Below are 13838 nucleotides of genomic sequence, written 5' to 3'. Positions count from 1 at the left end.
TATTTGGGGCTCTGGCTGAGTCAGTTAAGTGTCCAACTCTTGACTTCAGCTCAGGTCATGATCTCAAGGTCCTTAGACCAAGCCTCACATCGGACTCAGTGCTCAGTGGAGTCTGTTTCTCTCCCTTTCCCTCTGCCCCTCCCCTTGCGTTCTCTGTCTCTTTCTCAAATAAATAAATAAATCTTTTTAAAAATTTGGCTTAATATTTAACACTTTACAAAAGAGGGTATATAAATAGCCAATAAAGAGATGCTCAATAATAATCATCAGGAACTTCTAAGTTATTGTTTGTATTAATTGCTTATTCATTTTTTTGCTGTGTAGCAACAGAATAGTGCATCAGAATAGGGCAATCTATTATCTTATTCTCCTGTTGGTGGGTATCTAAATTATTTCTAGTTGTGAACTAGTGTGAATAAAGTTACCATGAGGATTCTGGCCCGTAGTTTTTAGGTAGATATATGCACTTATTTGTTTTGCGTTTTTACCAACCACTTTATATATAGTATAAAGATGTTTAGCCTTAAGAGATACTGCTGAACAGTTTTCTAAAGTTGTGTGCCTATTTATTCGCTTTCCAATAACGTATAAGAGTTCCAATTGCTTCATATCTTTGTCAACACTTAACACTGTTCCTTTTAACTTGAGCTATTCTAGGTGTTCTGAAGTGATATCTCACTGTGGTTTTAATCTGCATTTTGTCATAACTAATTGTTGAGCACTTTTTTGTATGCTTATCACATATTGGATGGATATGCAAATTATGAGGATACCGCATAACTTAGTAGAGAGGCCAAAATTTTAAAAGCTGACATTATTTTACACACACACACACACACACACACACACACACATAAAGGAATGAACTACCAATCGTTCAACACGTGGATGAATTTCAAGAACAACTTGAGCAAAAAAAGCCATCTACTGTATGATCCCATTTATATGAAGTCTAAGAACAGGCAAAATCAATCTATGGTGATAGAAGGCAGAAAATGATTGCGTCTGCTGGGTTGGTGGTGGAAGTGCTGTAGTTTTTGCCTGGTAAGGAGGATGACAATGTTTTAGGTATCGTTTTGGGTGGTTGATTACCTGAGAGTGTATTATTGCCAAAGTTTATCAAACAAAACATTTTAAGTTCTGTGCCTTTTATCGTATATAAAATATTGTTCAATTTTTAAAAGTAGAAATAATTGAACCTTATCAAAGAAGACCTTAAATAAATGAATACTTAAATTTCATGGGTGGCCTTTCTGTTTTATCCTAGCATTTATTAACCACAGTTCATCTTATTTTGATCTCTTCTTCTAAGTTGATTAGTATGCTATACTAACTCTTCTCAAGTTTGTATCTTGGCTTCCTCAACCTGGTTGTAGAACTGTCCTTATTCTAAAACACATCTTTGAGATATTAAACAAATAATACCAAAACCTTTCATATAATTTGACCTTAACTGAAAGTTTTAAGTAATTTGAGGTGATGGAAATAGTTTAATTTGAGTTTCTAGTTTTCAGATTGTTGGGAATTTCAGATTGTTGGGAAGACCCCTTTCCTCTGGCTTGGGCCATCCACTTTCTCCACATGACCAAAGAAGAAAGGTTTCTTTTTGCAAAATATGTGAAAACCTGTACAACGTAATCTTTTTTCCTGAGTGAAAAGAATTAACTTTCCATTTCCCTTTTAAGAATCATTTTTTTGAAGTCAGTTTTCTGGCAGAGGAAAGCCCTAGCATTTCTCCTGCAGTCCTTTTCCTTAGAACAAAATATATAGTAAACAAGTAACATATGGTAAGCAATTAATAATATTTTTCTTGATGGCTTCTCGAAAGGATATTGTGAGGTGTAGGCTTTAATTTTTTCTAAAGCTCCAGTTGAAATGTACCTGGGCATAGTCATGATAAATAATAGCAGTAAGGAAGCCAAATTTGCAAACAAAGGTAGGTCATAATTTGGAAACAACATTGCTCACTATACAATGCATGTTATGAAATATTTCTCTTTCACTATACTGCCACTAATGGGTTAATTATTGATTATCTAGGCTATTGAGAAAGCAGTGGCATGAGTAATAAATTACAGAGGGAAGGGACTACATCTTAATATTTTGTTCTGTGGCGCCAAATAACCACCAAAATGAACAGATCTAGATAAGAAATAGATACATACAATGTACTTAAAGTAATTAATTCCCAAATCATTTATATTAATCCTAGAATTGTCCTCTATGGACATATGACTGATGTTTTTGTTCAGCTTTGAAGATGTTATGCTTGGGATAATTGAGAAAGAGCCGAAAAGTAGCTCAGGCTTCTGAAATTCCTCCCTGTTGGCCATTTCATGGTAGAGATTGAAAATCCCACCTCTCAGAGTGTCTGGGTGGCTCAGTAGGTTAAGTGTCCAGCTCTTGATCTCAGTTCAGGTCTTGACCTCAGGGTTCAAGCCCCAGTTTGGGCTCCACACTGGGCGTGAAGCCTACTTGAAAGGAAGGAAGGAAGGAAGGGAGGGAGGAAGGGAGGGAGGGATTTCCATCTCTCAAGCTAATGACACAAAGCAGTAACAGAAGTGGAACTGTGTTGTTCATCCTTACTGTGGCTGAGGATATGAAGTCTCTTTTTTAAGCCCTCTCCTAGACTTCAGGCCACGTGAAGGAATAAAAGGTCTTACAACTTAACGAATTCTAAGACGTTGAGACTTTATCATCTGTTTTCTTAACCTTGGAATCAGTTCAGGCAATTATTACAAAAGCAAATTGAAAGGTTAAAAATGAACTCTGTGTAAATTTTTTACTAAGAAAATGAAAGTCACATTCTCTGCCCATAGATAATTGAGAGTTTATTTTTCCATTCGAAGGTGTTTAGTGGTGTATTGATCCTCAAATAGTAGTTCTTAACCTTCTTTGGGTCACAGATCCCTTTGAGAATCTGATTAATTTCCTTCCCGCCTGCCCCCGCAAAATTTTTAATTGCCTGTTATGTGACAGGCATTGTCCTTTGGGGGAGGGGAGTCTATGCTTTGTACTTCCCTACCTCCAAACATGTCTATTTTTATATATGTACATCATTTTGTATGCATACAACTTTAGGGATTTTATTGAACTCCTGAAGCCCTCTAGAGTCAAGAAACATCTTTAAAGTAATTATATGGCTAAAAATACTTGACATTCGTGCTAGGCAGATTCTTAGTATTTGCAAGAATAAGAAGAAAATGTTCTATTAAGGATCTGTCCAGTGATACAAGATCCTTAAAGTAAACTCATTCAAATTATGTGCAGTATGGAATGGGAGACAAGGAATTTGACATTTCATATGCAATTAGAATAGGTAACCTGTACAGTCTTGCTCTTAAGCTATACCTGAGGGCATCGTTGGTTGCATTAGAGAACCAAGGATTCTTTCTACCAGCTTGAAGTCTGTGCTTTTTAGTGAGAAAGACCACCAAAATTTAAAAATTATAATGTGGTCCCTGGATCTGACTCTTTAAGTCTCCTTTGCCATTCGAACTGAAAATTTGATCTATTTATTATGCATCATTGCTCAGAAAGCTAATGTGTTTTAATATATGATTAAGGGTTACACATCTGCTGTGACTTGAGTAATGAAACTTTTCACTCTGACCTTAACCCAGAATTACTCTTTTGTTCTGTCAATGCTCAATTCATGCTGAAAGGAAAAGATCTAAACTCTAAAGGACACTATTAATCTAAATAACTGGCATCCTCTCAATTAAAGATGGCTCTGAAAAGCCTCAAGTATAGTAAAACTTCACTCCTTAGCCACGTGGTACATTTAGGTTTCACGTTCTTGTTTTTTCCTGTGTGCTGTTGTGGTACCTGGTAGCTCCTAGAAACACACACGAGATAGATGAACAATACTTCTCTTCACCCTGACCACCCAATTTATGCAGCCTCAGACTTTCATCATTGATTATTCGAGGACTCACTGGATATAGGACCATCACATGAATTTAATGGGAAACTGTATAAGCATTTCGAAACTTATTTGACTTAGCAGTCAGGCATGGTTAGATGAAGTACCCGTGTGGCAAAGGTGATACACAGATACCCTCTGAGTGTGAAATTAAATGAAGTGACTTTTAGTTTATCCTGAACCATAAACACTTTAAAGATTCTTGATTTCTACCAAAGAAACATCTGCATAGTGATGCTGTTTGGATTCATACACTTGGCTTGGAGAGAGACTGTATTTTCTATTTTGTTTCTGAGCGCCCAGTTTGGCATGATAGAATTCTAAATCTTGGCAGAGCAAAAACTGGATTCCAAAACACATTCTGAAATGCTTACTGTGTGAAGTGTCTTTCCATTTTCCTACGCTAACACAGTGCTTTGCATATAGTAAGTGCTCATTATGGCTACACTGGGTGTTCCTATCTGCTCTTTCAGTCGGTCTTTTATATTACTGATTTTTGTCCAAAATTCATTTAGAAAATTGTTTCAAATAATCAATTTGAAACTATTGGATTAAATTTCTTCTTAACCTACAGAAGGAAAAACTGCAAGTCTTCATGTACCTATGGGTTTTGGAGAAAGAAAACAATTCTGGCCAAGAATTTATGTCAGAATTATCCTATGTACAGCCTTAGAGCTCTAATTTAATTCAAGTGGGACCAAAACATGCTTCAGCTGTGTATAACATAGAGGGCTTTGGAGAAAGTAGTATTGCCTATATCCATAATTATAGATTAAGGTCAAATTGGAAAAAGTACAGAAACTCTGGCTCACTTCCTTCAATCAAGATGTAGTATTCGGCTCTTCTCGGTAGGCCACAGCTATATCAAATCTTGGAAATTTTTCATTCATCATATACTTTATAGGTAGGGTATTTTCTGCAAAGCTATTCCTATCATTATTAAACACTTGGTTAAATAATCTGATTCAAGTATGAGGAAGTCTGCTTTTCATTGGAACAGGTTTTAACCCATAGAAATACTCTTTTATGTTTAGGTTAAACATGTATTTTTGCAAACTACAGTTGTGTGAGATAAGACTTAATATGCTACACTGAGATTCACTTAAGATAGTATGTTTTCAGTGTGTTGCTGGAATAATTGACATTGCATATAAATCTTATGTTTTTAAGATAATTTAGGTACTTGTATATCTAAGCTTCAGATTACTATTATCGCACATGACTGGAATTTGAATTCTTTTTTTCTGTTAGATCGAAGTACTATTAGTTATACTTTGAAGATAAATGCAAGTGATTTTGCAGATTAATTGCATTCTTTGAGCTGTTAGTTGCCAGGGCCTGACAGGTATTCAATCAGGAAGACTGGTATATGGTAGAATTGTTGTAATAATAAATACATTAGTGCTCACATAGTGCTGGATCAATATAAATATACAGTCCTAGGGAGCTCATCTCCTAATGAGAAAATCCCATCAACATTACTAATGCCTAAGGTTACCAAATGTTTAAAGCTAAATAAACTTCAGTTAGAAGGAGAAATAAAGGAGCACTGTGAGGAGACTCCCTGTGCTGTAATCCCTGGTAGAGATTGTGTTCATTGAATACAGAAGATCTAGGACATCTGGTCTGTGATGTGTAATTAGCCCAGAATAGTGATAATTATTAATACTAGTATTACAAGGAGTATTGATAGTATAAGCTCTTGACGGCTGATTTCAGTTCAACTCAGCAAATATTTGTTGAATATTTACCACATTCTACTCATTATGCTATAGCTCAGAGTCTAGTGGAGGAAACAGTTGTGTAAATACTTAATTATATGATGTGCTCGGATTTTTGGGAGGGGGAGGGATCCAAGGATATACCAAAAAACTAAAGGAATAACAGAAAAGTTGAGGCTGTTTATCCCTAGAGGAATGGGAAAACCTGAGTCTTCTGGAGGACTATTAGCTCAGAGGGGGGAAAGACATTTTGGGGAACCCATGTTTGTTATTTGTGGTCTAGGAGATTTTGAAGTTAATCAGCAGGGTTATGAACAAAAAGAAAATATAAATTTAAAGATTTTGATTTATTTATGTGACAGAGGGAGAGCACAAGTAGGCAGAGAGGCAGGCAGAGAGAGAGCGGGAAGCAGGCTCCCCGCTGAGCAGAGACCCTAATATGGGGCTCCATCCCAGAACCCTGGGATCATGAGCCGAAGGCAGAGGCTTTAACCGACTGAGCCACCCAGGTGCCCCAAGAAAATAGAAATTTAAATGACCAACAAAACAGAATAAGTTGTCCTATTTATATTTATTATTACCTATTAATTTTTCTGCTTCCTAATTTTTTAAATGGTTATTTACTCTGTTAAATCTCTTAGATTAAAGGAACTGTCCCCTGAAATAAATAAAATCAGGAAGTTAGTGTATCATGAAAAAGATTCCATCTGGCCCTTCATGAACTTGAGGCCAACAGCAGACCTCTGGAGTCTCATTTTGGGAGGATAATGACCTCTGTGGAGATTAGGAAGGCCTAATGACATAACATGAATTTGTTATAAATAAAAACATCTTAAAAGATAAATCCATCCTTTTCTTTCAAAATAATAAATGCTATTTTATAGCTGGAGATACACGTTAATTTAATCCAAATTTATATAACGCTTCAGTTGAGAGATTGTTTTTGTCATGGCTGTTTAAGGCATTAACTTTCTAATGAAGTTAAGTTCTTTAGAAAGAAGGTTGTTATACTTCACAGAATTTATTTAGATTTTCCACTGTTTCTCCCAAAATGTTTGTGAGGATTAGTCACCCATAAAATAGAAACTGCTTCTCATCTACTGTGAACTTTCCAATATTTTGAGATCATGGGATTACTGATTTGTGAGGTGCAGTAAAACTATGTCATATGAAAAGAACCAGACCAGGGGTCAAAGATAACAATGCTATGTAGACTCTCTGTGGCCAGTGAAGATTCTGTTTTACAAGATTGTGTCCGTGTTTGGTCAGTAGAGCTAAGGCAGAAGGTGAATGAAAGAACACTACTTTAAAGGCATTAAAGAACATGAGGAAGAAAATAATTTTTAGGGCAAAGGATTCCAAATGGGCTAAAAGTACAGAGTTAACATGGAGCCACCAAACATAGCTTGTGTTTCCCATCTGTGGCTGCCAGGACTTAGGCAGTGTGATTGCTGTCCTAGCACTCAACTGCCCTGAAGTCTAGCCAATACTAGAAGTCTCTGATTCCTCTTTCTTCCCTCTCCTTTCCTTCCTTCCATACTCCTTTCCTCCCTCCCTTCCATCTTGCCTTTTTCCTTTTAAGATGCCATATGAAGTTGGTTTTAGAAAAGCTTCATTCCTGTCTCTTAAAACTAAATCTACAACTCAGTCAAATATAAAACTTGTTTCTGTTCTTACTTAACTTCATTTGTAAGGCTGGGGGAGAAGTGTATTTCAGAGAAACAGATGGAACCAGTCAAGATGTCTTTGACTAAGGCATTTCACCTTGTGAGATCACACATTCCTCGTTAGTGAAATAGGCAGTTGAATTACACACGGTTCTACACGGAAGTACAACGCAGTTGAACTACAACTACACACAAGTTGAACTGCCTACCAGCTCTGAAACTTTCTAATTTCTTAACCATCTTGTGGTCTTTCAGGGGGGTCGTAGCTGTATGTGTGTGCTTACTACCAAATACCAGTAACCAGTCATCATCAGTCTGGTCAGTCTTACAGAAACTTTGCTTTTGGCAAAGTCTCAAAAACAAGTGTTTACATCAAATGTCTGATTAGATGTTCTTGGTTCTTACATTGGGATTATTATTCCACTTGTTTGGGAAAGACTCGATGAGACAAATGGGGTTTGAAGGAATTTTAAAATTTTGGTTTACCCTAAAGTGCGCGAAGAGATGTATGTAATTTACGCTGCCACATTTCCATAGTTTTCCTAGTGAAAAAAGAGAATATAAGTGCCTTCTTTGCTGCATCCCGACTAAGAAATATATATCCCTATGCTTTTGAGTGAAATTATTATTAAAGAAAGAGAGAAAGGAGAGCATTAGCAAATCAGCTATCCTTCTCATGCTATTTAAACTTTACCTATGTAATTATGTATTATCTACTTCCTTACTGCATGGGAATATGCCTTATATTTTAAAGTTGCACAAATATTATCATGAATCCTTGTTAAAAGATTGCAAGCTACCATTCATGATCTGGTGTTGAAAGATATTTTGGGTAAAATATGAAACAAATGATAAATGCATTCAAAGAACAGATTGTATAGAAATATTTGTTAGGAACATAAACTAGATGAGGTCAATTCCCAAAGAACATCCAGAATGAACTCACGCTCCATGCTAAAGAGAATCCAAGAATTCTAAATGAATGTGCGTTTAAGGACATTTTGATACTGCCTCTCGTGACCTCTTAACTAGCCTCTTAACATTTAACAGCTTTAGATTTTTCTGCTGAAGAAATCAAAAAAGAAGAAAATACCATTATCAGATACAGTCGGTTTGTTCTGTCTTCTGTGTGTACCTATGATATTCAGACGTGAAATCTAAGAGAGAGATTTGGCTGTCCTTAATCATCCACGCAGAATTAAAAGGAAGAGGGAAAACTGATGCTTCAGTAGCTATGTAAAGGCAGTATTACCTTGCCTGTTGCCCCAAACACCGGATTTGTTTCTGACTGAGAATTTCCAAAGCATGAGATAGACCATGACAGTGCAATTTTAGGCAAAATTTCACAACCGTGTTGTTGAAAAGTCTTGGATTAAATACGAAGAGGACCACCAAAAAGATGAGTCCTTAGGTCACACGTTCTAGAGGTCATTAGAATATTTTGGAGTACACTTCAACCTGTTCTTCCTAGTATTTATCCCACTTTTGGGTTTCTTACCTCCAGGTGGGATGTAGAAGCAATTGAGTTGAGCTTCATGCACCAAAGTGCCCTTAAATTTCACCTCTGCTCCAGTGGTGGGGTGACTGGGAAGCGGCTGGTATGGGGGCGCAGTGGGCTGGCCGAAGGCTCGAAGCATGCTGAACTTGCAGATGTGTACTAATAGGTCACTGTTTTCAAGTAAATAAATATCCTCCCCACAAGCTTTTCTCCTTGTAATTTCTTAAAGCCCAGAGGTCATTCCCAGAGGAACATTTCAGCGTTCCAAAGGTCCACACGGCAGGTCCCCACGGCAGGTCCCCATCGCTGCAAATTCAGGTCACTGTGATTACTTTTTCAGACTCAGAATTCGAAAAACCACACCTTCTTTTTGGGTTCTTTTCAACCAAGTTTTTTTCTTCCTTGCTTGCCGTACTCACTGCCTCCCGAAGGATGGGCCTCTCACCCAGTGGCTTTTACAGGAAAACTGGGATTGAAATGTGAAGTTAATGGTTTCTGTCAGCCTGTCAGCTCATCACCTCCCTGAGGCATGATGATCTCTGGTTTTTATATATCACCACAAGCTGCTTTGATATACCCTCTTGTGCGAGAAGACTGATAGGTTTGTCCAGGGGTTGGGAGGCCTTGGGCCTAAGAGGCAGAAAACTTCGGCTGGAATGTGCACGTTCATGGAACTGTGGCCAGCTCCTGCTGGAATGCAGCGCAAGTCGCAAAACTATTTTAAGGAAAAAAAACTTGGGCCCAGTTTGACAGTAGCCAGGACTGTCGGTAAATCTGTTTTTTTCTCCACGGACTGGTTACATTTTATATTCAAACCAAGTATGAACTGGAATGAAAAATGCCATTTCAAAATGAGCCCATTTTACTCTTGAAGTCATGTTTTTTTTTTTTAGAGATAAATGGTCAGGCCCTAAAGAAATCGCCACAATGTCTTAAATAGTCATTACAAACCTGGTCTTCCCTTCATTCTGTGCTGACATCTGAAAGATGTTTTCATAGCATTTTTCCTCCCTAAATCTACATTTCAGTTATTTCATGGTAATGACATTGTCAGACTCTTTTCTGCTTGTATCAACAGTTGCCTTGGCATCCTGCTCTTATGAAAACTGGATTCCATATGTCAAATGCCACAAATGTGTAACATCAAACAAACAAACAAATGACACTCAGAGCATTTCTACGAATACGTCCTACAGATTAGGCACAAATGGCTGGTTCCATGCTGCCACTGGGCCCGGAGGTTCCTAGTCATGCTGTGGTTTTCTCCCCTGCTACCTACCATCTTTCTTTTCTGATAGTTTTGGAAAAAGCCCAATCTCCCCGAAAAGGAAGTTATCACCAGAACCAAAAGAGCAGACGTGGCTGTTAGTTTTATCACTAAGATTAAAACCATCATAAGACACAAACATATTCAGATTTATTGTCTTTGAATGTTAGTGATCAGTGTACTTGTGCTGCCAGAGATACAAACCAGGGCAATTTAGTGTGTCACAGTGTCTGTGGGCAGACAGAGTAGGACGTTGGTGGGGATGGGCTGCTAACAATCTTGAATGAAAAGTTTTAAGATACACATTTAATGATCTTGAATCGAAGAATTGCTTTTTGATAGTAAGGCACATAGGCTTCAGAACTCAGATGTTCTTTTTTCCAAAAGATTATCAATGTATTAAAGAGAAATATGTGTATGTATTTCTAAGATAATAAAATGGTCTTATTCTAGAAATGCTGGAGGGTTCTTTCCATTTTTTTTTCCTCCTCACATGGGGGTTGGTAAGAAATCCTGGCACACTAATCATACAAAAAGTTTAAAACCCCATTGCCACCTTTTGGCAAGTCAGTAATTCAGATTTATGGAGTTCCTTTTAAACATACCTGCCTAAAATAGCACTAGGAAGACATTTCCTGAAACTTCTGTTATCTGAATCATTACTGACAAGAAGCAGAAATCCCACACTGAGGCATTGGTCAGGTGAGGGGAAAGAAATTGTCAAAGCATCACAGCTGTTTTAATGACCAAATAACATTCAGAAAATTAATTATTTTGAATGTTTAAATTTTAAGAGGTTTTTCCTTCAAAAAAATATATTTTGTTCGTTTTTTTTTCCCTATTATAACACTGCTGCTGTTTTCAATGAAGCATTTGAAAATGTATCTGTAGCTAATGCATTATTTATATGATTAATACCACCAGATCCTCAAGTAGATCTTTATAAATGTATTTTGGAACTGTTTAGCCTTTGCTATAAAAATGATGTAGATAGGCACATATTAAAGTATACAATTTATCTGAAAATTGTTATATGAATCTGTAGCTCCATTATATCACATTTTTCTTTCATTGCTAAACGATTAAGTTATGGTTACATCTCATCTTTCAACAGTTGTAAATTTTCCATACAGGCATTTTGAAGTCAGAGATTTGTTACTGAATTTTATTTTTTACTGCACTATGTCCTAACACAGAGCTTACAGAGCCAGTTTCTTGGCGAACATTTTCCTGGGAGGAAGAGGAGGAGGAGGAGGAGGGAGAGAGGTTTGTAGGCCTAATTTCGTGCATCAGGTTTCTGGATACTTCACAGTAAAGATGAAATATGTGTGCAAATGGAGTCTGGACACAGTGATGTTTCAAAGCCAGGACATCAGAAATTCTGACTTCATCCGCAATCTGTATTCATTCATTTAAGAAGCATTTGCCAAATGCCTGTTATATTCAGGTGCTATATTATTGAGGACGGCACACTTTATGGGGGAGGGGGTGTCCCTGCATATGTGTAAGACCACACTTCAGAGTTCTCTGGGGGCTTAGACAATTCCAACACTAGGTTTTCCAGCTTAAACTCCGGTGGTGGGTTTCATTTATCAATGAGTACATAATTTCTTCAAGTTCCATTTTGTAGTTTTGAAGGTGCTCATAATTTGTTTGATGTGTTTTTTGCAGTGTCCATTTATGGGATTTGGTTTTATGATAAGGAAGAATGCCAAAGAATTGCAGAGCTAATGAAAAAGTAGGTGCTGAAAGGCTAAGTATTTTCTGGACCTGATGCTTTTGTCTGTGCTTCTCAGTGTAACTCCACTATACTCTAAGCAGAATGCACCTCTTACGGCAGTCCTTTCCACTGTGGCTAGGAAAATGTTTACTGTTACTTAAAGGAAAAATAAATATAAGTCACACGTTTCATATTTTTAAAATTTTTTTAAAATTTATTTTTAATTAATTTATTTTTTATTGTGTTATTGTTAGTCATCATACAGAACATCATTAGTTTTTTTTATAGTGTTCCAAGATTCATTGTTTACATATAACACCCAGGGCTCCATGCAATCCGTGCCCTCCTTAATACCCGTCATGCGCCTCACCCATCCCCCCACCCCCCGCCCCTCTAAAACCCTCAGTTTGTTTCTCAGAGTCCACAGTCTCTCCTGGTTCGTCTACCCCTCCGATTCTCCCCGCTTCACTTTTCTTTTCCTACTCCTAGTGTCCTCCATATTTTCACTAGGTAAGATTTATCATGTAGAATAGTTCACCTCATTTTTTGTTCTGCTTGTGGGAAATACCTATAATATGAATTATTCCAGGTTGTTTTTTTTTTTTTTCTCTGAAAAGTTATGAGTATAGCTGACAGTAAAAAGAACATTCAGAACATTTTAAAGGCTGCTACACTTTCTCTAAGATCTTGCCTTCCGGCCCTAAACGCCTTTCTATAACTGCATATCCAGGGTTGTGGGAGCTCAGAGTTTCCTCATGTCTCAGATGCTATGAGTACTCAGGATAGACTTTATTTTCAGTCTTATTGGAAATATCGGAGTCAGTATTGGTTTAGTGATCAGTAGGCAGTCGCTTTTTTTGTTGCTGGTCTCTTTCTTTTAATCTCTTGATGCCTTGTGGTTTGTCTTGCCCGCATTTTGGGAAAGTTAAATCAGGGTCTGACTGTCCTACTCGTGACTCCCTGACTGCACTGAAAGGGAGGCCTGGGTAAGCATGCTGTCTCCTCTGTGACTGGTCAACTCTTTGATCAGTCCTTGAGCCCCGAGGCTGCTCCCTGAGAGGCAATTAATTCCCTGCTTTTAGGGGAGGGTTTAGAGCCTTGGAACAAAATCAGTTTCCTACCCCAGCCATATCTCAGCCGGTGACCCGGCTCCACCGAACACACAATATGGCAGCTGTCCACGCAGATTGGACAAAACATCTCCATCTGTGAAGGCACCCATTTTCCAATTTTAAATCCCGGGGCAATGAAACGACTAAAAAGTGACCCCCAAAAATGAAATGTGGGGAACACTTTTTTATAAATAGGCTTCTGAAAGTCTAGCCTGTGATGATAGCTAATTGTAGGTAACCAGCTCACATTACAGATGGTGATTAAATGGGTTCAAACTGGTATTTAACCCCATCACCACTAGTTCCTAACACATTCATGTTATTGTAAACCATACAACGGATCATAATAGCAGGATTTCATATAGATGAAAAAATACCCTGCGGCTCAGCCGAAAGACCATGTTCAAATTGTTGGCATTTGGCAGTAGTTAACTTAACAGCGGGGGCAGGAAATTGATTGTTGACTAGCAATAAGCAGCTGATAAGTGTAGATTCCGAGCCCTTCCTCCGTTAGAATTAAATCTTCCCATAAATTCTCAGGTGTCTTTTACCATAAATGACATGGCCATTATAAAAATCTGAGCTGAAAGTCAAAGTACACAGAAGGAAAAATATTTTTCTCAATGTCACCTGGCACCATCTAGGAGCGATCTGGTCTCCCTCCTGTATTGTTTTCAGGAAAACAGAAGACACTCTTCATTGCTCTGGGTTTTTTTGGGGGGGGATGTTTGTTTGTTTGTTTAACGCCCCCTCTTCTAGAATGAAATCTTCAGTTTATAATTTGCCAGAGGATTATAGGATTTGAGTTGCTGAGGTCGATTTTGCTTTGAGTACAAGGCACATTGAAACAAAAAGGGGGAGTGGATCTCGATTTGCCCTGGGGTTTGCTCAGTGTTTGAGAACTCTAAATTGGGTTCTAAATGAGTCC

The 13838-nt window shown here is 37.7% G+C and overlaps 1 protein-coding gene across 1 annotated transcript in view; it reads left to right on the top strand.

The window, feature by feature from the left end:
* DCP1B (decapping mRNA 1B) overlaps window positions 1-13838 on the top strand; it is a 54085-nt gene that overhangs the window by 23652 nt on the left and 16595 nt on the right. Inside the window, exon 4 of the mRNA XM_044228474.1 lies at window positions 11750-11816. Coding sequence (XP_044084409.1) covers window positions 11750-11816 — 67 coding nt within the window. The remainder of the gene's footprint in view (window positions 1-11749; window positions 11817-13838) is intronic.

The sequence above is a fragment of the Neovison vison genome, chromosome 12, assembly GCF_020171115.1.
Source record: "Neovison vison isolate M4711 chromosome 12, ASM_NN_V1, whole genome shotgun sequence".
In the NCBI taxonomy this organism is placed as follows: Eukaryota; Metazoa; Chordata; class Mammalia; order Carnivora; family Mustelidae; genus Neogale; species Neogale vison.
Note: the sequence above shows the minus strand (reverse complement) of the source record. Positions and strands in the feature narration are given on the sequence as shown.